The 21,301-nt window shown below is 35.5% G+C and overlaps 5 protein-coding genes across 14 annotated transcripts in view; all 5 read right to left on the bottom strand.

The window, feature by feature from the left end:
• Positions 1–1,198: 1,198 nt before the first annotated feature.
• Positions 1,199–2,614, bottom strand: histh1l1 (histone H1 like1). The gene has a single exon (XM_067406818.1). The coding sequence runs from the start codon at positions 2,537–2,539 to the stop codon at positions 1,937–1,939; it is 603 nt and encodes a 200-aa protein (XP_067262919.1). The 5' UTR covers positions 2,540–2,614; the 3' UTR covers positions 1,199–1,936.
• Positions 2,615–4,995: 2,381 nt separating this feature from the next.
• Positions 4,996–5,307, bottom strand: zgc:153409 (uncharacterized protein LOC767650 homolog). The gene has a single exon (XM_067408216.1). It carries the CDS (start codon positions 5,305–5,307, stop codon positions 4,996–4,998), a length of 312 nt encoding a protein of 103 aa, XP_067264317.1.
• A 651-nt stretch (positions 5,308–5,958) lies between these two features.
• On the bottom strand, positions 5,959–9,290 carry cyb561a3a (cytochrome b561 family, member A3a). 7 transcript variants are annotated; one of them, XM_067407073.1, is made up of 8 exons: positions 9,216–9,290; positions 8,997–9,084; positions 8,670–8,791; positions 8,195–8,391; positions 7,761–7,969; positions 6,855–7,009; positions 6,452–6,614; positions 5,959–6,296 (listed from the first exon to the last, which is right to left on the bottom strand). In XM_067407073.1, exons 4-8 carry the CDS (start codon positions 8,379–8,381, stop codon positions 6,273–6,275), a joined length of 738 nt encoding a protein of 245 aa, XP_067263174.1. In that variant the 5' UTR covers positions 8,382–8,391; positions 8,670–8,791; positions 8,997–9,084; positions 9,216–9,290; the 3' UTR covers positions 5,959–6,272. The 7 variants fall into 7 exon arrangements, with proteins under 7 accessions (XP_067263174.1, XP_067263173.1, XP_067263177.1 ...); XM_067407072.1 differs by having other exon boundaries at positions 8,993–9,128; positions 9,216–9,285; XM_067407076.1 differs by having other exon boundaries at positions 8,670–8,769; positions 8,993–9,084; positions 9,216–9,282.
• Positions 9,291–9,967: 677 nt separating this feature from the next.
• hdr (hematopoietic death receptor) lies at positions 9,968–16,865 on the bottom strand. Of its 2 annotated transcripts, none has more exons than XM_067406501.1 (10): positions 16,248–16,865; positions 14,791–14,947; positions 14,430–14,558; positions 14,131–14,242; positions 13,548–13,636; positions 13,319–13,408; positions 13,192–13,232; positions 12,962–13,060; positions 10,879–10,915; positions 9,968–10,771 (listed from the first exon to the last, which is right to left on the bottom strand). In XM_067406501.1, exons 1-10 carry the CDS (start codon positions 16,266–16,268, stop codon positions 10,479–10,481), a joined length of 1,068 nt encoding a protein of 355 aa, XP_067262602.1. In that variant the 5' UTR covers positions 16,269–16,865; the 3' UTR covers positions 9,968–10,478. The 2 variants fall into 2 exon arrangements, with proteins under 2 accessions (XP_067262602.1, XP_067262601.1); XM_067406500.1 differs by having other exon boundaries at positions 12,779–13,060.
• A 2,073-nt stretch (positions 16,866–18,938) lies between these two features.
• unc5db (unc-5 netrin receptor Db) overlaps positions 18,939–21,301 on the bottom strand; it is a 175,618-nt gene continuing 173,255 nt past the window's right edge. For all 3 annotated transcript variants that reach the window (XM_067407183.1, XM_067407182.1, XM_067407181.1), the window contains one exon: positions 18,939–21,002. In XM_067407183.1, the coding sequence (XP_067263284.1) occupies positions 20,819–21,002 (184 nt within the window). In that variant the 3' untranslated portion in view covers positions 18,939–20,818. The remainder of the gene's footprint in view (positions 21,003–21,301) is intronic.

The raw sequence follows: 21,301 nt of genomic DNA on the forward strand, positions 1-21,301 counted from the left end.
GATCCTGAAAAACGCTCGTTGTCACAGTTGTAAACACGACGGATTTCTTCTTCCATGAGGTTTTTTTTTTTTTGCGTCATGACATTTGTTTCTAGGCGGACCGTTAAAGAACGCGACACACGTCTCCCGGACATCCTGTAGAATTCAACCAACCAGTTGACGACTTCGAAAATCCAGAAGTGTTTCCAGTTAAGTGTGCCATAAACATAAGAGCTGCGTTCAGCCCCGACCAATTTTGCTAAACATTTTTTTTAAATGGAAACGGTGGTGTGTTGAACACACTGTTCTGAAGAGTTTCAACTGAGAAGGCCATTTTTTTGTGTTCTTTTTGAAGAATTTTCACAGCCTGATGAAAGCGGTATAAATATGTGTTTAATACTGCAAAATATGCTCAATATTACAGTCACTCCCCCTGCCGTCCAGAATAAAAGAGAACATCCCAATCGAGTGAAGGGATCTGTGGAAACTGTGGTTCCTAATATTTGCCTCGCATTTCAGGATAAAAAGACAAACATTTCAGATGAAGGATCCACTTCTTACCTCTGAGACTGTGTTATGATCTATGACCTTATTATTTTTATTGTGAGTATTAGGCTTATCATTATTGATGATCACTATTGTTGTGCTATGATATTGTAATATTTACCATTATATAATCAGAGGACAATAGAAAAGCTTATGAAAGTGTCACTCCAAAATACAATAGCTATATATAAATATACACGTCTATATAAATATGTATAGTACTTTTTTATAAACCGCGTGGTTTATATACATGTTGTTGCTGATTGGGCTGACATTTTTGACACACCCACCAAACAAGAGAAAACGTATCTCAAACACCGTTGCACACCGTTTCCAGGAAACATGTCGTTCAACCCGGAAACCGTAGCAAAACGTTGCGCACCAGTTTGAGCTTGAACGTGCCCCAGACATTCAGCCCACGAATCGGGGCGTGACGTCTGAGATTACACTGCAGGACCATTTAAAATGGAGAAAAAAAAAAAAAAAAAAGTTTAAAATGGTCAAACTTTGAAATCACGTTACGTGTATATAAAGTTTAACCTAAATTGATTTAAAGATAAATCCTCAAATGTTTACAAAAATAGAATGACTTTTATTAAAAAATAAATAAATAAATAAAAATTAAATTGAACAAGCATAATGCAGCTTTTACTTAAAAAGAAGACAAGTGATATCATTCTGATATATTTGTTTTTATTAGGAGTTTTATACTAAAACAGGTCCATGGACAAAATATAAGTTTATGAATACATGTTATCTTGAACAATAGTAGTATACAAAAAAAAAAAAAAAAAAGTACTTTCACTGATGGAATGTATTTTGCCTTTGGTAGTAACATTCAACAAACCATCGCTTAACCATTAATAAATTAAGTGTTTGTTCTGTATTGCTGTATTTACAGGAAAGTCTCGTATAATCCAATACAAAATATAAATATAACATGAATCATAGCGATAAAACACACTCATCTTTTTAGTCACATACGCACGTGCACACACGCTCGCACACGATGAACTTTGAACAAACTGTAATAATGTTAGCCTAATGTATTTTGGACACTTTCCAACCAGCGGACTCTTCTAATCTCTGAAGGGTTGAAAATCTACACCAAGTAATCGGCTTTATGTAGGCTGTCAGGTACAGAGGTAGAGACTGTCATGTGTTTATCTAAACCGATCTTAATAAAAGTCTTCCACAGCATTGTGCTGCTCGCTCGCGCTGGTGATATTTAGAAGCAATAAGACTCTACGACAAGACAGCTCAAAACAGCGTCACATCCCACCTAAAAAACATTTTCTCAGTCTATTAAAAAGGCATTAGCCTTCTTACATGCAACAGGAACATTTGCACTTCTGTGAAGATGGGGTGGCTCTTACAAGAGCCTTTGGTTTATGGAGTGAAGTCTGTAAGTCTACTTCTTCTTGGCAGCTGTCTTCTTCGCCTTGGCAGCCTTGGGCTTTGCAGCTTTAGGCTTCACTGCTTTGACCTTCTTAGGACTCTTTACAACTTTCTTCACAGCCGGTTTCTTCACTTTCTTCGGGCTTTTGGCGGCTTTCTTAGGCGCTACCGGTTTCTTCACTTTCTTGGGAGATTTCTTCGGGGCAGGTTTCTTTACTGCTGCCTTCTTGGGCTTCGCCGCCTTGGCCGCCGCCTTCTTCACGGCTGGCTTCTTCGGTTTCGCCACAACTTTCTTGACGGGTTTCTTGGCGGCTGGTTTCTTGCTCACCTTGAAGGATCCAGATGCCCCGGTGCCTTTAGTTTGAACAAGCGCCCCCTTTTTCACCAGAGATTTCAAAGCAATCTTGACGCGAGAGTTGTTTTTCTCAACGTCATATCCACCACCTGCCAAAGCCTTCTTTAGAGCTGCCAGGGAAACTCCTTTGCGCTCGTTGGAAGCGGCAACCGCCTTCACGATAAGGTCTGACACGCTTGCTCCAGACTTTTTCGCCTTTGCCGCCTTCTTCTTTGGGGCTTTGGCCGGAGCAGCCGCGGGAGCAGGAGCCGTTTCTGTCATAGTTTCAGTAAACTTAGAGCCGATGTCTCGTAGTACAGAGCTGTCAAACAAACAATGTTTACATCCAACAGCTGAGGGCGGGATTTAAACGGGAGATGAGAACCATATAGACTCAACTGCCTCAACCGACGCTCTCAACAGGACGGAGTCGTTTGTAGATGTGTTTTCTGATCTTGAAAAACACAAGGTTTTCCGCGATAAAGAGTGATGGATTGCAGACTTTAAACCACGTCCCGATAGCTGAGTCCTTCCTCTGTAAGGGCAGCTCATGTTTTGTGCAAAACATCGGGCAGTTTATTGTACAATAATAAAAACGCGTCCAAATTTAGTGCGAGTCGCAGCGGTAAATATCGCACTTCCTCTGTTCTTTTGTATATTATATATTCAAATTAGAAAAGCACAACTAAATCGATAGATATTTTGCATAAAGAAGACCCTAATGTACACATTTGTGGTGGTTTTTGACTAAGAATACTCAAGGAATGAAAAATTGAAGCGGTTTTCTTCAGTGGAGGTAACACAGATAAGCGCTGTCGCCATTTCAACCTCCCCTAATCTCTCGGAGATTCTTTCTACAACGATCTATTAATAATCATATGTGTACATCCAGCACATGATTCAAGTAACTCATATATAAGCAAGTTTCCCAACACTGAACACATTTAAAGACGTTGTCCGTCATTAATAAAACGAGAGTAATGTTAGGCTATTGTCTGAAGGGAAAGTGTAGTCGAGGTGTGCGACAACAGGAGGAAGCTATCTTGGTGTATAATGTTGGATTGATGTATTTATGGCCATTTTGCAACATTTAAATACTTGTATACCAATACTACTAAACACACTACTGTTATTCTAATTCTATTTAGTCCTTGTAAAAAGTCACGTAGCCACTTTTTCTCCAAATGAGGCATAATAACATCGAGGACTTTCAACACGCTGCTTCTTTGTCCTGCAGGCTAATATTGCTGCACTTCGTAGTTAGCGTACTGCGATGTTGGTCGACTTTAAACAATAAATGTATTATTTTTATCTGTCGCATATATTGATGGAATTTCATAGCTAAATGTGTATGACAGAATCGTCGCTCTCTAGTTTAAATGAAATTTGAAGATTGAGTTTAACTTAGTAGGCTAACATCTTATTGGAGACTAAAAGCATATGGACTCTATAATTCATTAATCAGAAACATTAAACATCAACTAGGTCACCAAAAGCAAATTCCTGTGATAAATGATAGTTTTATTAACAGTTGATTTTTCACTCAAAACAAATTATTAAACGGATAGTTCCGGCCCTGGATGCTGATTGGCCAATAAGTTGTTCCAGCAGATGTAATGGCTTTGACCTGTTAATACACAATTGTTATTTTTGCATTGCATAGCAGTTTTCTGTTATGTCTGCTTGCTAAGAATGGACATAATGAAGTTGCTTGATGAAAATTTGCTTGTTTTAGTGAAAAATTGGGTTTTTAATAATTTTATTAAGTTAATGCATTAAGTGGCATTCTTAGACCATAAAAACTGCTAGGCCTATGCAACAAAAAGTGTTTTTAATTCTATTATGTGGTCTCGTTTGTGAATAAAGTTACCCCGCGCCTAACCGCGCCCTAGAAGCCATGCATGACTTTATTCACAATTTTGCAGACCTCTTACACCTTAGGCTTTCTCTCAGTTATAATACTCAAATTACAGGCCAGGAATTTTTTGCAAGGTCAAGTTTGTTGTTATAAGTGAACATTTCATTAAACTGTTGTTTTTTACTAAGCAAATCCATTCCTCCGCTTGAAGATAAAGTCCATGACATTACAAAACATATGCAACAAAAATAACCATCTTCTATGGAAGCTACATGTGCGGTGATGGGATTTTGTGGAATCTAACATGTGATGTGGTGTATTTATCAGCACAGAATAGGAACCTTTTATGATGCCTGGGACATTTTACATTGGCTTACATTTCTATATCTTATTCTCTTACGCTTTACGTTTCTATATCTAATTACAGGGTCTTCTGAGAATTACCTTATAATTATTATCTAAGGCAAAACTTCTGATGCCTTATTGCATATTTTCATGCATATATTTGTCCAGTAGTTAATTTCAAAATAGTACCCATTAACAGCTATTATTAGTTTATTTAAATTTACATTTTTTTAAAAAAATCCTGAAAATTCTGTCCAAGCACCCATTAACTAATCAACTGTTAAGTCATAATGTTTATGTTGTTAAAAGTAGCAGCCTACTGTTTATTAATGTAATTACTGAAACCACAAACAGCTTCTTTTTTGTGCCATTTTAAAATATGAACAATATAAAACTTATCAAACACTAGACACAGTGTGATTAAGAACTTAAAGGAAGACAAAGAATGCATTAAAGACAGATTAATTTGCTCTTTTGATCGAATTTTTGGGCGGCTCTTAAAAGAGCCTTTTTTGAAATCCGGTCCGGGTGAAATTTAACCGCCAAAACCATACAGAGTACGGCCTTGACGCTTCAGAGCGTACACTACGTCCATAGCGGTCACAGTCTTGCGCTTAGCATGTTCGGTGTAGGTTACAGCATCGCGAATAACATTTTCAAGAAACACTTTCAGTACACCTCGTGTCTCTTCATATATCAGACCAGAAATACGCTTCACACCACCACGGCGCGCGAGGCGGCGAATAGCTGGCTTTGTGATTCCTTGAATATTGTCTCTCAGGACTTTGCGATGCCGTTTTGCACCGCCTTTCCCAAGCCCCTTGCCGCCTTTTCCACGACCCGACATGGTAGCGAACTGAAATGCCAAAGAACGCGAATGAAATGGGCGGGCATAGTGGGGCAGACTGACAAGTATCTTTAAAGCGGACCTTGTTGAAACCATGCTTGCAACAACGCCACTGCGGGCGGGGCTCGTGTAACAGTGCAAAACAAGAAGGAAAATGGGAAGTCCTCTGTTGAGGTTCAGTTTTTCTTTTCTTTGATTACGGATCATGGAATGGTAGAAAATATATAACAAATAAACACGTATCCATTGCGCTATGCTTTATGTTGTGGTATTCGCGATATTTCAAACATTAAAATAAACCTCCGTATCTCTTATCGTTGTAATATGTTGTTTGTTTCTCTAAATACTATAATTACACCCTTTTTGGGGCCTTATTTAGTACGGATTTATAATACATTAGCGTATATTTCAAACCATCAAACAATAACTGACTGGATTTTTACTGAATATGTAAATTTTAAACACCCCTGCCAACTGCTTTGATTGGTGCGAGACTTTCTTGGTTTCTATTGGTTATTCGCTGATGACGACGCGTGCGGTTTGTCCCTGGTTTGAATGCCCTTCCCAGCCGGTTTGAACCGGTTTAACAAACAAAGAGGAAATACCTTCATCTGGTTTTAATTAACAGACACAAACACTGATGTTTTATGAAAATGATTTTAATCATTTATTATATAGAGAGGTCTTCTCAATTAAAAATGAGCGCAAAATACAATCAGCAGTAATTATTTCTTTTGTTTTGCCTTATGCTCTACACAATTTTAAACAGCAGCAGCAGCAGCAGCAGCACAATCAAATCTAAGCAAAAACACAAAGAGAAGATTTTACATGCCTTCCCAGTAGTGCTAAGTATAATAAGAAATACAAAGACCAATGGATGGAATTTCAGTGGACTTCTATTCGACTGAAGAGAGCCAATCAGTCAGAATGCAAATAAATATTTTCAGACATTCAGCTTTGAGACATCAGCTTCCATCATACGCCAGTGGCTGAAAATGAGAGAAAGGAAAAATATCAAACATTATTTGAAAACTTTCTTAATTATTCATCTATGAATAAAGAGAGGATCGTACTAAGGCAAGAAAATTAATATTACTTTTGTCACAATATTAACAAAACCATCATAAAATCCTTTGTCTCTTACCCTGTAAATTCCCTCATCATAGCCTGGCTCGGGACGCTGCCATATCTGATTGGACAAGATTTTCAAAACAACCAATGCAAACGCTACAATGATGACTCCCAAAGAATTTGCAGTTATTGCCTCTGGTGGTAATGCAGAATAAGACCCACTGGTGTTCATTTTTCTGAGGAAAGAACCAATAGAAGAACGCATTTGCTGTGGCATTACACTGAATCTATTCCGAGTTCTACATTTATGAATACGTCCTTTTTTATCCTCTTCTTTCTTCCTCATATGTCAAATCTTAAAACATATAGTCAATTACAGCATAATGATCAGATCTACCTAATAAAACCATTTAGTAGCCATTTATACATAGGTTACTTTATGTCTTCACCTGCAACAGCTGATACATGTCACTTACAGTGCAAAAAAGAGCTTTTCGTTGATCCCTGAGATGCAAGATACAATGCTCAGTACCAAGATGATTGCTCCCATCCAAACATGAGTTGGCTTTATAAGAGCACGTGCAGCCATTGGGGTGCAAGGTAAGAGGAATGCGGTAAAACCCATGACCCACTGGGGAAAAAGAAAAGGCATTTTTTAAATTCCTGTGGGAAGATTCTTACATTTAATTTACTTCCTCCATGGAAGCTTGTTTCCGCCATGGAATAAAAATAAAAAAGGTAACTGCGACTTTTTTAGGGCTGTCAAAATATATAAAAATAAAATAAAAGTTTGTGTTTACATAATATATGTGTGTGTACTGTGTATAATTATTATGTATATACAATAACGCACACATTCATGTATATATTGAAGAAATATTTGGATATTTATATAATTTATATTATATAAAAATATAAATATTTGATATATGAATATAACAGATTTTTCTTAAATATATACATGAATGTGTGTGTATTTATATATACACACAATTATACACAGTACACAAACATATATTATGTAAACACAAACTTTTATTTTGAATGCGATTAATCTTTTGACAGCCCTAGATTTTTATCTCACAATTCTGATTTTTTCTTGCAATTGCGAGTGTATATCTCACAATTCTGAGAAAAAAAGTCATAATTGTGAGATATAGACTTTTTATTATATTACCTTTTTTATTTTTTGTTTCATGGCAGAAACACGATTACATTGTCCTTCATATGCATATGAAATATGTCAGTCTACATTATCTGTATCAAAATAGTTTGAGAGAAAATGAAGTTCATTATTTATCCACTAGTTAACTTTTTGTTTACAACAACAAATGAAGACGTACTACTACACTGTACATGAACATTTTCAACACGATACACACCTGTGCAGTGAAAAGTGCAGTGGTACAAATCCCCACCCAGCTATGGAGGGAATAGAGGTTGGGTGTTTGGTTTTTGTTGTGGAAGTCGAACACTGCACAAAGCCCGATAACAGACAGAATGAGTGAAAGGAGTAGAAGCCCAGCGTGTAACAGCTTCCACGGGAGCTTATTGTGACCCCATGTCAGAGGAATACGGTACACCACGGCCGCTGGTTACAAGAGAAAAAGACATTAATGACTGTCAGAAAGTCAAACATTTTACCCTAAAACTAAAAATCACGTCATTTCACAAACAAATTAACACACCCAACTAAAACAACCACACACTTCTACCACATACAGCTGAAACTATTGCTTGTGCAATATTACGTGTTATCATATTACAGCTACAGTAGTATAAAACAAAAGGCAAAATAGTGCCCAACCAAACATACCATTCCCATAAAGAACCACCATTCCAGTGACCATGAAGACCGGGTGCCAGTTGAATTGCTTGGCTGAGCCATCCCATGCAAATCCACCTTGGTAGGTGTAATTCCAGTGAGCTACTAACACCACACAGACAATCCCCAATATCAGGCACAGCAGATAGGTAATGTAAAATGCAACAATTCCTCTCATCCTGTGGGTGCTGCAGAGACAGAGAATGCACATGAACTTTACATACCCATGTATGCATTAGAAATTTAAATAACACAAATAAACGATGTATCTATTAAAGAGGTGTTCACAAAGACATAAACAACATTAATATGCATTTCATAATATTTCAACTTGCCTTATAAAAACGCGAGGTCTCAAACTCAAATAAATACAATGCAGTGATATTTAAAAACAAAAAAAACACAATCAAGACGTATACTTATAAAAGGCTGTTTTAGCAATGCTGCACATCTGAATATACAGTACCTTTATCTGGTATCTCGCAAATATCAAACAACCTCGTGACTGGTTTTTGTTGATCTCAGTTCCTCTTTCCATAATTCCCCATCATGATTTTCGATTTCGTCTGCAGACCAGATGGCAAACAACTAACAATTGAAGAAATGAGGAACAGCAAAAAGGGACAAACCAGCAATAGTAAGGATGAAATGGAAATTATGTCACTCACTCAAAACTATAAATACTACACAAATAGAGAACAGCTCATACTTCTTCCATGATGCAATAATATAATGAAACCAAAAACTTTATTTCAAAAGTTTTATTTCTGTCTTAATGGATTTACTTACGGACCGGTTTATACTTTTCTTTTGTAGTTTTACATTGTAGGTTGTGTCTTACAGGTCGTTTTTGGTTGTGACGTAATGCCAGAATGGGGACACTGGAAAACAGACGAGGTACCGCGCAAACGATTTTAAATAGTGCCTATTAAAACAACAGTATTGACTGTTAACGTAAGACAATATGATTTTATAAGATTTTATGCAAGAGAGGAAATAAGCGTATACAAACTTTAACGACCAAGCTCACGATGATTTTGGGAAACGTAAAACCCGTTTGATATGCTATTTCCTGTTTAACTGCAAGGGTGCATGGGAAGTGTAGTGAACACGACCTATTTCGCAATAAAATGCGATTAAACAAATTATTAGAATTATCTTTTAACATTTCATTGTTAATCGACAAAACACTTACATAAATTAAAAAAACAACAAACAAAAAAACAATTCAAATTAACGTAAAAGACGCTACTCTGTCTTTAAACAGAAATTAAACTCCAGTTGCAGTTTCCATTTTTTACAATCTAAAGCTGATTTCACAAAACCATTACATAAGATAAGACAAATGTCCCCCAAATTATTATTTTTTCAATTTATTTTATACACTAGCCTAGCCTACATCTTCAGAATGCACACAAAAGGCTCACATTAATACAAAGGATTCACACAACAAAGAATGACCGAGTTAGAGGTTTTTAAGAAAAGAAAGAACTGATAAAAGCCTCTCAACCATTAACAGGAGTAGTCAAGGGAAGTGTTTTTTTTTAGGATAAAGTGTTTGTCTTTTGCACCGCTGTGGTTTAAAACTTGTTTACCAGAGGATCCTGCATCTCCAATCTGTATAATCCACTTTATTCACCATTTGTAAAGCCTAAAGATGAATTTTGGATGAAGGTGAAGGGTGAAAGAAAGGTTGATAAAGATGAAGGTTAAAATCTTTTTTTTTTACAGTCTATGGTTAAAATCCATATTAGAGTTCAGGTGACCTCTGGTGGCGAGGAAGCTGAAATACAGTTTTATATACTAGTACTTGTAATGTATTTCAAGTAAGAGAAGTACTGTATGCGGCCACTATATTCAGAACCATAAAATTATTTAAAACGTTATTGTAAAGTCACAATCATTAAGGGAAAAACAATTGTACAAATTAATAGCTTTTATTAATTCACAAAATAATTCTCATGACATATGGTAACATTATTCAAGATCATAATGCAAAACAATTTTGTCGACAAAATGGGGGGAAACATGCAACCAAAATAATAGTAGCACTACACATTTCTTAATATTTTAAGTCTTAAATTTCTTTTTCTCCAAATGTAACTAATGTCTGTAAACAAACGGCACAGCATTGGTCTTTTCTAAACATTTGCACATTATTGGTCAGCATAATAAATATTATGTCAGTGAAACACTTTCCATTTTGTAATAGTTGGGAAATAACACTACATAAGGTCAGCTATGCACAAAATAAAAATAAAAAGCATACTTTCAGTCACTCATCTTCATATTTAAAGTAACCATTACTAATAGCCTTTGTAACAATATTTTCTGCTGATAGCCTTTGGTCTAAATAGATTAATGCTTCAATAAGACTGTTGAAATCTGCCTTCAATCCCTCCTTTTCCATCCAGATTTTTAACAGTTCATAAACTCTGTCTTCTGGAATAAGAGGCTCTGTACTTTTGATTGCATTATCACTCAGTCCAATAAATCTGAAGAATCGGTTATGATAGTGGACATCCATTTCTTCAAAGAAATCAAACGTTTTCTTCAACGATTCCTCTCCTGGAAAGGTGAGACGAAGTGAAAACACTGCAGCATAAATACAGAACACTGATAGTGCAGTGGTTAAAGGTATAAATTATGCAAGAAAAAAAAAGGTATGACCCTACCGTTCAAAGGAACAAGTCTTCTTGATGACTCTCGTTCCTAAAAGAGATGGAAGAATTTCATTTCATGGTAATGGGACTCATTGACAATTACAATAGTGGTTACTGGGGGTACTGGTACATTAAACATGAAGTATAAAACAAATTTAATACGGTCTGTTACATACATTTAATCAGCCGCTGTGCCAGTCCAATGTTATTATTATTATCAACATTGCTTGTTTGTGGTGGTGGATTCCAAAATGCCACAATCGCTGTTCATGGTCTATGATACGGAAATGTCTGTTGCTAATGTGCTTTGGTCTGAATGCTGTCATGATGTGTCGGCTCACATTAAATTTAGTTGGTTTTATGTGTCATACGTTTTGTAACCCATCAAGCTGTTACCATATTCCGCTGAAATGCACTCACACCGATTGTGTGATGATGCAATTATTTGTACTTATTATTTGCACGGTTCGCTACTGTAATGTAATGATGCTTTTTTGAACAAGACGACAACCAAAGCATGACAAAGCAAGCATTATTTATGTGAGGCTTATTACAGATTAGGGCTGCACGATGTATCGCGATTAAATCACACACGTTTTGGCAAAAGCTGCAATTATTTAATGCGCAGCTTGTCAGAGCTGTACGGCTCTGATCAGTAGTAAATGCTTCTCCATCTGAAAGCCAGAGGGCGCTCTTCCGCAGAAACTCTAAATATACCCTGCCAGAAGAACATAACATGCGTCATATCGCTGTATCTGAATAAACAGAAGATGGAAATGCTTTGATTGATTAAACATAACTCATAAACACACGACTGCCTTATTCTGTGTAAGAAGCCACATCATCTCACAGAAGGATGCTCAACCGTCGTTATGAAGTGAGTTTGGAGTAAAAACATGTTATTAAATGTTGTCTTTTGTTGGACAAGATGTTAATAAACTCTTCTCAGGTCTGAAAAGATGTTTGACACGTGTTGCTTTTTCAAATGTAGGCTACATTATAAGCGACTTAAACTTGCAGTGCTTAAAGATGGATTAGCATTTGGAGCCATACTTCATTGACAAGCTGCGCATAAAAAAAAAAAAAAACACGTTTAAGTCGGTTTAAGTTCGATGTTATTTTTTGTATCTTACGAAAATCATGCAGCCCTATTACAGATGTTTAAATAATTTAGTTTTAGTCAGTCAAACTTGTAACACACCTGTTGGGTTTCCATTTTTTATGGGGACATTCCATAGACATAATGATTTTTGTATGGTACAAACTGTATATTCTGTCCTCTAACCCTACCCATACATATACATGTGTATGCCTGTGTATATTATATAATAATTATATTATATATATATATATATACACACACACACATATATATATATATATATATATATATATATATATATATATATATACACATCTCTCTCTCTCTCTCTCTCTCTCTCTCTCTCTCTATCTATCTATCTATCTAATATATACACATATACAGTCTGGATTTTCAGATCAAGATCGACGTATGTTATTCATGATTTAATGGAGTAACACCCATTTATAAAACCAGCACACAGAATGCTTTGGAGGTACAGGAGGCATCAGGTCTAAAAATGCTGAACCAAGGCAAAAGATGTCTCCTTAGAAAAAAAAATTGTGAAAATGTGGCAAAACATGAACTCATGTTAAATTTCATTTTAAGAAAGCCTGAAAATGAAAATATTACAAAACATGGAAAACCTTAATCCTGAAAGCAAGCTATGACAATGCGGACACTACAGTGACTTTGCTACAATATCTTGTCTCCAAATGACCAAAGACAATGCATTTAGGCTTAGGAAACATTAAAAAGCAGATAATTAAGCAGTTCAGATACTTGTGAGAGTAGAAGTGGTGTTAAATCAAATAAAGTGGCAACTCTCACCAAAGTGTGAGGCTGCCAGGCAATTGCAGAGCTTGGAGGCTGGTTAGTGTGGAGGGGCTGAAGGTTACTAGGCACAGCGGACATGACCAGACTAGTTTGTGAAGAGTTGGCGGTGTTGGGAAGGCTGTCCCCTAGTCCCCTGTCTTTCTCCATCTCTGATAAAGCAGGTACATGTGTACCCACCATATAGTTTTGCTCAAGAAATGGCTGCAGCTGAGAGGAGTCATCGATCTTGGAGTTCTGGGCATTCTGCCTCTCCTCTCTCACCTCCTCACTGTCACCCTGCAGGGCAAGAAAGATGTCGTCATGTGTAGAGCGTTCGATTCAGTGTTGAGTTACGTCAAAATATACAAGTTTCTGTGGTTAAAGCTGAGAAATGTATTAGCTGATAAATGCATGTCTTATTGACCTACCATACAAATCTTAACCATTTCCCTTGGACTTCTTGATGTTACTGGAATTGAAAAAGATTTTGTATGATAAGCAAAAAGGAAACAATTAAGAAATATTGAAAGAACTGAGGACATATGTGTGCCTTACCTGCTCTGTTACATGGTTTAGACTTTGTCCAGCAGATGATGCCCCCAATGCAAACCAGCATTGCAATTAATGGCCCAATAATGAAAGACACTGTAGGACAAATGGGATGTAATCGCTATGAGAAACACTATGGAAACCAATTCAATGTTGGACAGAATATATATAATATAATTTCCTTTACTTTAAACATGAATGCGTAAATACTATATTTGACCAGTTTTTCTACTACCGGAGATGGAGCTTCCTGTAGACCTCTTTCTACAAACTGTGTTGGAAATGGGTGTACAGCCTTTTACAGCCTCTTCATCATCCTCGCATCTGCTTTCAACAAATGAAATGATCTTGAGTCCACTCAAACATGAAACTACTGTCATAAGTTACTCACCCTCATGTCGTTCCAAACCTGTAAGACTTCCATTCATCTTTGAAATACAAATGAAGATTTTTAATGAAACCATTAAAAGTCTATTTCACCAAAACTTTAACACTTCAAAAAGGCATCATAACAGAAATCCTTGTGAATCAAGCAGTTTTTTCCAAGGGTTCTGAAGAGATACGATCACTTTATATGATGAACAGATTTAATCTAGGCTTTTATTCACATATAAACATTGATAAATGCACATTAATAGAGCACATCAAATATAGTAAAAGGAAGCTCAATGTTACTTGTCGTATCAGAACCAATGAAGTTTGTTCTAGCACATTTTCATTATTGGGTGTGCTATCCAGTCATGTTAATCAGTTTGATTGACATGAGACTTCTTTGTCCAAAATCTAAGTTTCGATAACATTTTACATTAAGAACATACCTGCTGCATTTCTTGCACACCTCACATGCCTGGTCAGGTAAGCAAAATGACCCCTGTTTGCACTGGCACTTTGTGTTCTGGGTACTTGTGCATTTCTCTGCGGTTTCCTGATCTACAAAAGAAAATAAGGTGCACAAATAGCAGGCAATTTAAAATTAAATAATATATCTGAAGGAACTTTATCATGTGAACACAAAACTGATTTGGCTTGCATGACCTTAAAGGCTTATGTTACAAGTAAATAAGAAAGATTTGGCAGTATGGTATACAAATTTTTTTTTTTCAAACACCAGAATTACCTATACGGCACTTGGTGCACGATAAACACTTCCACAGTCCATTGCCATGCTCAGTGTATGTGTCAAACTCGCACGGTTCACAGACTCCTTTTTCTAAAGCATTGAGGCAAGCCTTTTTCACATAGGTTCCTGCAAAAGATGAGGTGGTGGAATGTAAGTGCACATACAATTATTGTCTAACCAGAATAAAAAGATTTTACATATATAAATATATATATATATATATACATATATATATACATATATATATATATATATGTATATATATATATACATATATATATACATATATATATATATATATATATATATATATATATATATATATATATATATATATATATATATAATTAGCATGTACCAGCAGGGCAGTTCAGGCAGCAGATGTTATCATGTCCATACTCCAGGCCGTCTTTGCAGGAAACATCCCTGCTTAATCGGTTCTTGATGGACCCTTGAGACCAGGCCGAATCCAAGTGACTTTTAGCCGCATGTATGATATTTAGCAACAACAAAATCTACACACAGAAAAAACAGTAAAAAGATGACATATGCTTCAATAAGATTGACTTTGTGGTAAATAATTAAGGATAGCCTGGGATCAAGTGGTGTTGTATCTTATACTGACACCTATTGGTGTAAATCGCAGCGCATTATTTAATTTTATGTCTCAGGACTCTTGAGTTTATATTGTTAGAAACTTAACTCTAGGTTCCTATGGGTCTAAAGTTGAAGGTTTTGTTTTGGTTTTATAAAGAGGTTTTCTCTTGCCTAAAATAATAAAAATACTAAAATAAATACAATTATAAATTAAAATTTGGACAAATATATTATATTATATTATATTTATACACACACAATATATTATATATATTATAATAATATATTATATATATATATATATATATATATACACGCTACTGTTCAAAAGTTTGGGATCGGTAAGATTTTTAATATTTTTAAAAGAAGTTTTGTCTGCTCACCAAGATTGCATTTATTATTATTATTACAATTTATATTTGTTTTCTATTGGAATATAATATAAAATGTAATTTATTTCTGTGTTGGAAAAGCTGAATTTTCAGCATCATTACTCCAGTCTTCAGTGTCAAATGATCCTTCAGAAATCATTTTAATATGATGATTTGCTGCTCAATAAACATTTATGATTATTTCCAATGTTGAAAACAGTTTTGTAGTTTTTTTCAGGATTCCTTGATGAATAGAACATTCAAAAGAACAGCATTTATCTGAAATACAAAGCTTCTGTAGCATTATACACTAGGCCTACCGTTCAAAAGTTTGGGGTCTGTAAGAATTTTTATTTTTTTGAGAAGAATTCAAAGAAATTAATATTTTTTTCAGCAAGGATGCATTAAATCAATCAAAAGTGACAGTAAAGACATTTAAAATTTTTGTTGTTACAGATTATATTTCAAATAAACGCTGTTGGTTTTAACTTTCTATATTCATCAAAGAATCCTGAAAAAAAGTATTGTACACAAATATTTTGTGCACAATAAATGTTTCTTGAGCAGCAAATCAGCATACTAAAATGATTTCTTATATGTAAATCTGTATCTAGAGAGAGATCAAAAATCTCAAATCTTGATTCAGAGATTGCCTCCATGGTTTCTAATTATTTATAATTTTTTGTATTAGTTTTATTATCTGTTGTGCCAGCTGGTTTATCGCCGCAGACCAGCCCAAGCATGTCATTATTTACCGCGTCATGAAGCAAACTAAACTTTCAAAGTTTCTCTATAACGACATTCATATATACTGTATCTAAATTAAATAAATGTTAAATTCACTTACCAAGAAAATAATGTATCTCATAGTAGTCAAATCATTGTGTCACTTTCTCCGTATAAACTGAAAGAAGATTAAGTCCCAACACCATCCTACTGATAGAGCAGCTCAAAGTATTTCGCTGTTGAAAACTTCCGGTCTTATATTATGCGCCTCTTTAAACCTTCAAACACGCTGGATGAGAGTTGACGAATCCTACTATGGACGAGGCTTACCTTATGAATATTAATCAGATGTCTGGTGACGTTGCCAGTCACGTGATCTAATTATTTTCATGAACCAAGCCTTCGCTATAGTGGGATTCATAAATTTCCGACACAACCTGGCTGGCACATAAATCGCCTACAAAATGACTCCTTTATACATTTCAATATTTTATTTAAAATATTTGTCTATATTTTCTTTTTACATCTTAAGAGTGAGTAAACGCAGTGAGTAAATCTCCAGAAACCACCTATCTAGATTCTTAGGACATCTGAACGCGCACACAATCGTAACAATTATTATCAATTTCCGAAATGCAAGGTCATCTCTGTCAGTTTGCCGCTATCTAGCAGACAGTTGACTGCGACAGTGCGATACTATGACTGTTGAGCGACACTGTGTAAAACACAGGAAACTGACTGATACTCCAGTAGACTGCAGTGCACGGAGGAAGGTGGGACTTCTGTTTGTTTATTCATTTACCAAGTCTAAGGGGAATTTCATACTGCTACTTCAGAATGCAGACAAAGGTCACTCCTTTCACTTAAACACACTCAACCACATGATCCGTTCATTAGCTATATTAGATTACGCTGTGAATTTCAACAAAGTTTTAATTTTATTAGTGATTAGTTTTCCAGATAAACTACAATATTTGTATGGTCTGTTGTAAGGCTTTACTGTGGCTCATTGAAAGCATCTTTCTTTCCTTTTAACAAATCTATTCACTACATTGTCCTGTTGCTTCCTGAAAGCTGATTTAGTTTTCTTCCCTCTGTCTTTCTTCAGCCAGAGATGCCAGACAACCAATTACACCAACATTAAGTGACTTTTCTATAATGTAATTGCCTAAGTAGGCTATAGCTATATACAAACTGCTATTGTATCATCTTTGAATTGGGGTTTTATTATTGTTCATTCAGATTTCTGAATGTTGCTCAAAGAAATGATCCAACATTAATAAGAACAAGCAAACCTCTTGGTTACCATGTTTATGAGGGCTGAATCTTTAGTCACTTATGTGTCCTTTGATAAGAAGGTACTGAAAGAGGAGGGGTTGTTTGAGATAAGACTTCCAACTGTGGACTTTGCCTCAGCCATTTATGAAACTAAATTACTGCATGTCATTTTCATCTTTTAGATGTCTATTGAACTATTGGCTTCAGTTCTGAGGAAATTGGGCTGATTTATGTCTTACACACAGTAGTGCATGTGTTAATCACCTTGTTTTTGTAGGTTATTCTTTTAAATTTTAAGAAATACATTTGTTCTGATGAAGAGAAACAAGAAAAACCCATTGCAGATGTCCTGTGCCATTTCTGTCAGGCGCATTACAGGATATCTGTGCCTGACTGACACTAAAAGTAAATCATCAGCACATGGAAAGAGAATAAAGACATGGGGCATGTTTGCTAGAGTTGCAGCTCTCTTAAGCTGTACATTTATTTCCAAAAGACTGCATGTACATCAGCAAACTCTACTGTACAGAAAACATCCAAAATGTTCATAATCATAGATACAATATACCACAAAGCTGGCCTGGCGTTACCAAACAAGTATATTTAGCACTAGAAAAGCTCTTGACCCCTGCATATCAGTGTAATATAGTGTTTTTATGTTTGTTTTTTTAACTGATATTTTACAGTACATTTGCATGATTCAAAACCATCTTAACCTGTACAACATTCACCATTTACAGAAGTTATACAAGGCACAAGAATCATAATATGAAGCAAAGGCCTAAATATAACATGAACGAGGGACGTATTATTATTAACTTTACCGTTTGAAGGCTCTTGTACTAGTTTTTCAAATAGTACCACTATAAATGTGGTCTACAATAATAGGGCAAAATCAGAAGTTTGGTTTGATAGCCATTTCTAGATTTTTTTTTTTTTATTTTATTATTATTATTATATATATTTATTTTTTTTATTTTTTTGCTAGAATTATTTCTGTACTTTAAGCTTAACTTCATGTTCCATCATTTGGAAGTTTAATGAGCATGAAAGCAATTTTCTTTCAAATTCATAAACACGATTACGTGTTTTAATTTGATGACAGCAAATTTGCAAATAAATTAAAACAAACATAATATAATGTTATATAATATAGTTATGTGGACAACTGGTGTTTTAGCAGCATCTAAATAACAGCAAACAACAAGTCAAACAGGCTACCGATCTCAGTGCTGCACAATCAGATGTCTTAAAAATGAAATTTCTGTCATTAATTACTCACCCTCATGTTCTTCCACACCTGTAAGACCTTTGTTTATCTTCGGAACACAAATTAAGATATTTTTGATGAAATCCGAGAGGTATCTGGCTCCATGGCAGCAATTTAACCACCACTTTTAAGGTCCACAAAGGTACTAAAGACATCATTAAAATATAATATATAATATTGTTTTGTTTTTGCACACAAAACACGTCAACTGTTTTAATGATGTCTTTGGTACCTTTCTGGACCTTGAAAGTGGTGGTTAAATTCCTGTCTATGGCTGAGTCAGAGAGATATTTGTGTTCAGGAAATGAACAAAGGTCTTACAGGTGTGGAACTGTCATAATTAATGACTGAATTTTCATTTTCAACCCTTTTAATGCTTCATAAAACTTATATTAAAACTAAAAAAGAAGAATATCCAGTGTAAGAGATAAAGCGTAGCTTTTTAACCAGTGGTGAGCATTATATTGTCTAGAAAACTGAAAACCAACTAAAATGAGCTCTTGGAGGCATTTCTGTTCGAAAGAGAAGGTTAATGAAGTAGATGATTAAAAGGAGGACATAACTTCCCCCCCCCCCCAGCAATTCTGACAGCATTTTTCCACATAGCTCCTTTCCATTTATCAGACCTTAATTATAACTCTCTCTGCTCACCAGCCCGTGTTCCCCCATTGTGTTTTTCACTGCATGGTGGAATTTGGTCAGAGGAGATAAGAGAGGCTCATTTTACAGAGGTCTTTTTGGAGCTCTTCCTTTTCAGCTGCATTTCAAAAGAAAGCTATAAATGTTAACAAAAGGTATGTGCTGCCGTTTGCATGGCTTAAGTAAATGCTTCTTCAGGTCAATATTAGTCTCAGGCCTGACGCTCTCTATAAAAGACATGATACCGCTCCCGATGACTCACACACGCTCACAGGAACAGAGTAAAGCGTTTGAGCGAGTGGGGTGCGGTTATGCTTTGAGGTCTTTGGAGGGAAAACGTAAATGATTTTTACCTCCTAACCTGCGTAAATTAAATTCTTTTCAATTGCGCAGGTCTCTGTCATAGCAGAAAAATCTTTAAATTACCATATATTTTTCATAATTATTCCTCAACTGATCTCATTAAGACGGCAAAATGACAATAAAAGAACACAGTGAGCCACAATCACAATGTGTCATGAGCAAAAAAAAGGCAGTTTGCAGGAGTGCATTTCCTTCTCTTCCCTTCTCTAAATATCATATAGTGCAAACAAAGCACACATCAGTAGTAACATGCAGAAGGGATATAAATACTGCAGAACTCTGGAACAGAACTGTTGGAAAAATAGGAAAAGATTAGAGATGCACCGATATATTGGCCAATAATCGCTATCGGCTGATAAAAGCAAATTTTAACACTATCGGCTATCGAAAATGCCCTGCATTTGTGCTTTGTGTAAAGAAAATGCTAAGAAACCAGTTTGATGTTCAAAATTAATAGTAATTATATGAATTAAGAACATTCAGAAAGTTAAGAAATATTAATTTAATCTTCAGAATGTAGTTAATGTGTGTTAATATATTAATTTGAGTAATGTGTTTATGTGAACTGATACCAATTACTATGAAACAATTTTATTTGCATTTCTTTCAAAATGTAATAATTAAAAAATATAATGATTAATTATTAATTATAATGAAATTATCATTAATTTAAAAAACGTATAAAAGGCAGAAACCCCAAAATATCGCTATTGTTATCAGCAGATATCACTGAATAATTGGCTATCGTATTGGTGGAGAAATTTAGTATCGGTGCATCTCTAGAAAAGATTAAAGAAATGCTCAAGAAAATCCCAGCCTGGCCACCAATCAAATCCCTCACAAAAAAAAAACAAAAAAAAAACATATACACCCAGGAAAGGCTAAGGCGGAATTTCACGCAAGATGTGATGGCTTGGCACTTTAATGTTTGCTTAGTGAAAAGCATTTTGAATGTGCCGAATTCATGCCAACTTCCACATGTGCAACTTTGCACATGTACAGATACGTGAAACTGTCTGATTGGTCACCTCCTTTCCAAGACTTCTCTCAGACTGGATACCTTAGCTGGGTACACTTGGACTCTAAACTGAAGATGCTGGCAAACTGCACCTGGTGGGATACATGTGGTTTTCAATAGTCCCTCAAAATGTAAAGTCTGTTTCTTTCTCATCTGGACTCTGAGGCAGACTTTTACAGTGGATCTTTCCAATCTCCTCCAAAGCACTTGCAAGTGAGTCAAGATCTCCACTGTCCTGATGCCTGGCCTCCCAAAGACTGAGAATGACAGCAGAGGGACTCTTCTGCTTGGTAAAGTAGGACAGGTTTCTGTGCAGGAAGAAAATGGAGGTTTCACAATAGAAGAAAATGTTAGTACATAGCAAGAGCATATTGTGTTTGTCAACCTTATGTCCCTCTATTGTTTTATTGGGGACAACAGTTGAAATAAATACATGATGTGTGCACTGTTACACGAAAAATGCCAGTAGATGGCAGTGTTGTAATATAATTCCAAACTCAAACGGTCATGTAGCACAGCACAGATCAAGAAAAGGTAACAAAACATTTACTTTGAAAAAAAAAAAAAAAAAAAAACATTATGAATTTCCATTTATTCATTTTAAATG

Source organism: Chanodichthys erythropterus, chromosome 13 (genome assembly GCF_024489055.1).
Source record: "Chanodichthys erythropterus isolate Z2021 chromosome 13, ASM2448905v1, whole genome shotgun sequence".
Taxonomy (NCBI): domain Eukaryota; kingdom Metazoa; phylum Chordata; class Actinopteri; order Cypriniformes; family Xenocyprididae; genus Chanodichthys; species Chanodichthys erythropterus.

Coding starts and splice junctions, on each gene's coding strand:
- zgc:153409 (XM_067408216.1), bottom strand. CDS start 5,307: ATGTCGGGTCGTGGAAAAGGCGGCAAGGGGCTTGGGAAAGGCGGTGCA.
- cyb561a3a (XM_067407073.1), bottom strand. CDS start 8,381: ATGAGAGGAATTGTTGCATTTTACATTACCTATCTGCTGTGCCTGATA. Junction 6,615..6,854: donor GAAAAGCTCTTTTTTGCACT/GTAAGTGACATG, acceptor TTCTTTCCTCAG/AAAAATGAACACCAGTGGGT. Junction 6,297..6,451: donor ATGATGAGGGAATTTACAGG/GTAAGAGACAAA, acceptor TCTCATTTTCAG/CCACTGGCGTATGATGGAAG.
- histh1l1 (XM_067406818.1), bottom strand. CDS start 2,539: ATGACAGAAACGGCTCCTGCTCCCGCGGCTGCTCCGGCCAAAGCCCCA.
- hdr (XM_067406500.1), bottom strand. CDS start 16,268: ATGAGATACATTATTTTCTTG. Junction 13,409..13,547: donor TACAGGAAGCTCCATCTCCG/GTAGTAGAAAAA, acceptor TTTGTCCTACAG/TGTCTTTCATTATTGGGCCA. Junction 13,061..13,191: donor AAATGGTTAAGATTTGTATG/GTAGGTCAATAA, acceptor CTTGCCCTGCAG/GGTGACAGTGAGGAGGTGAG.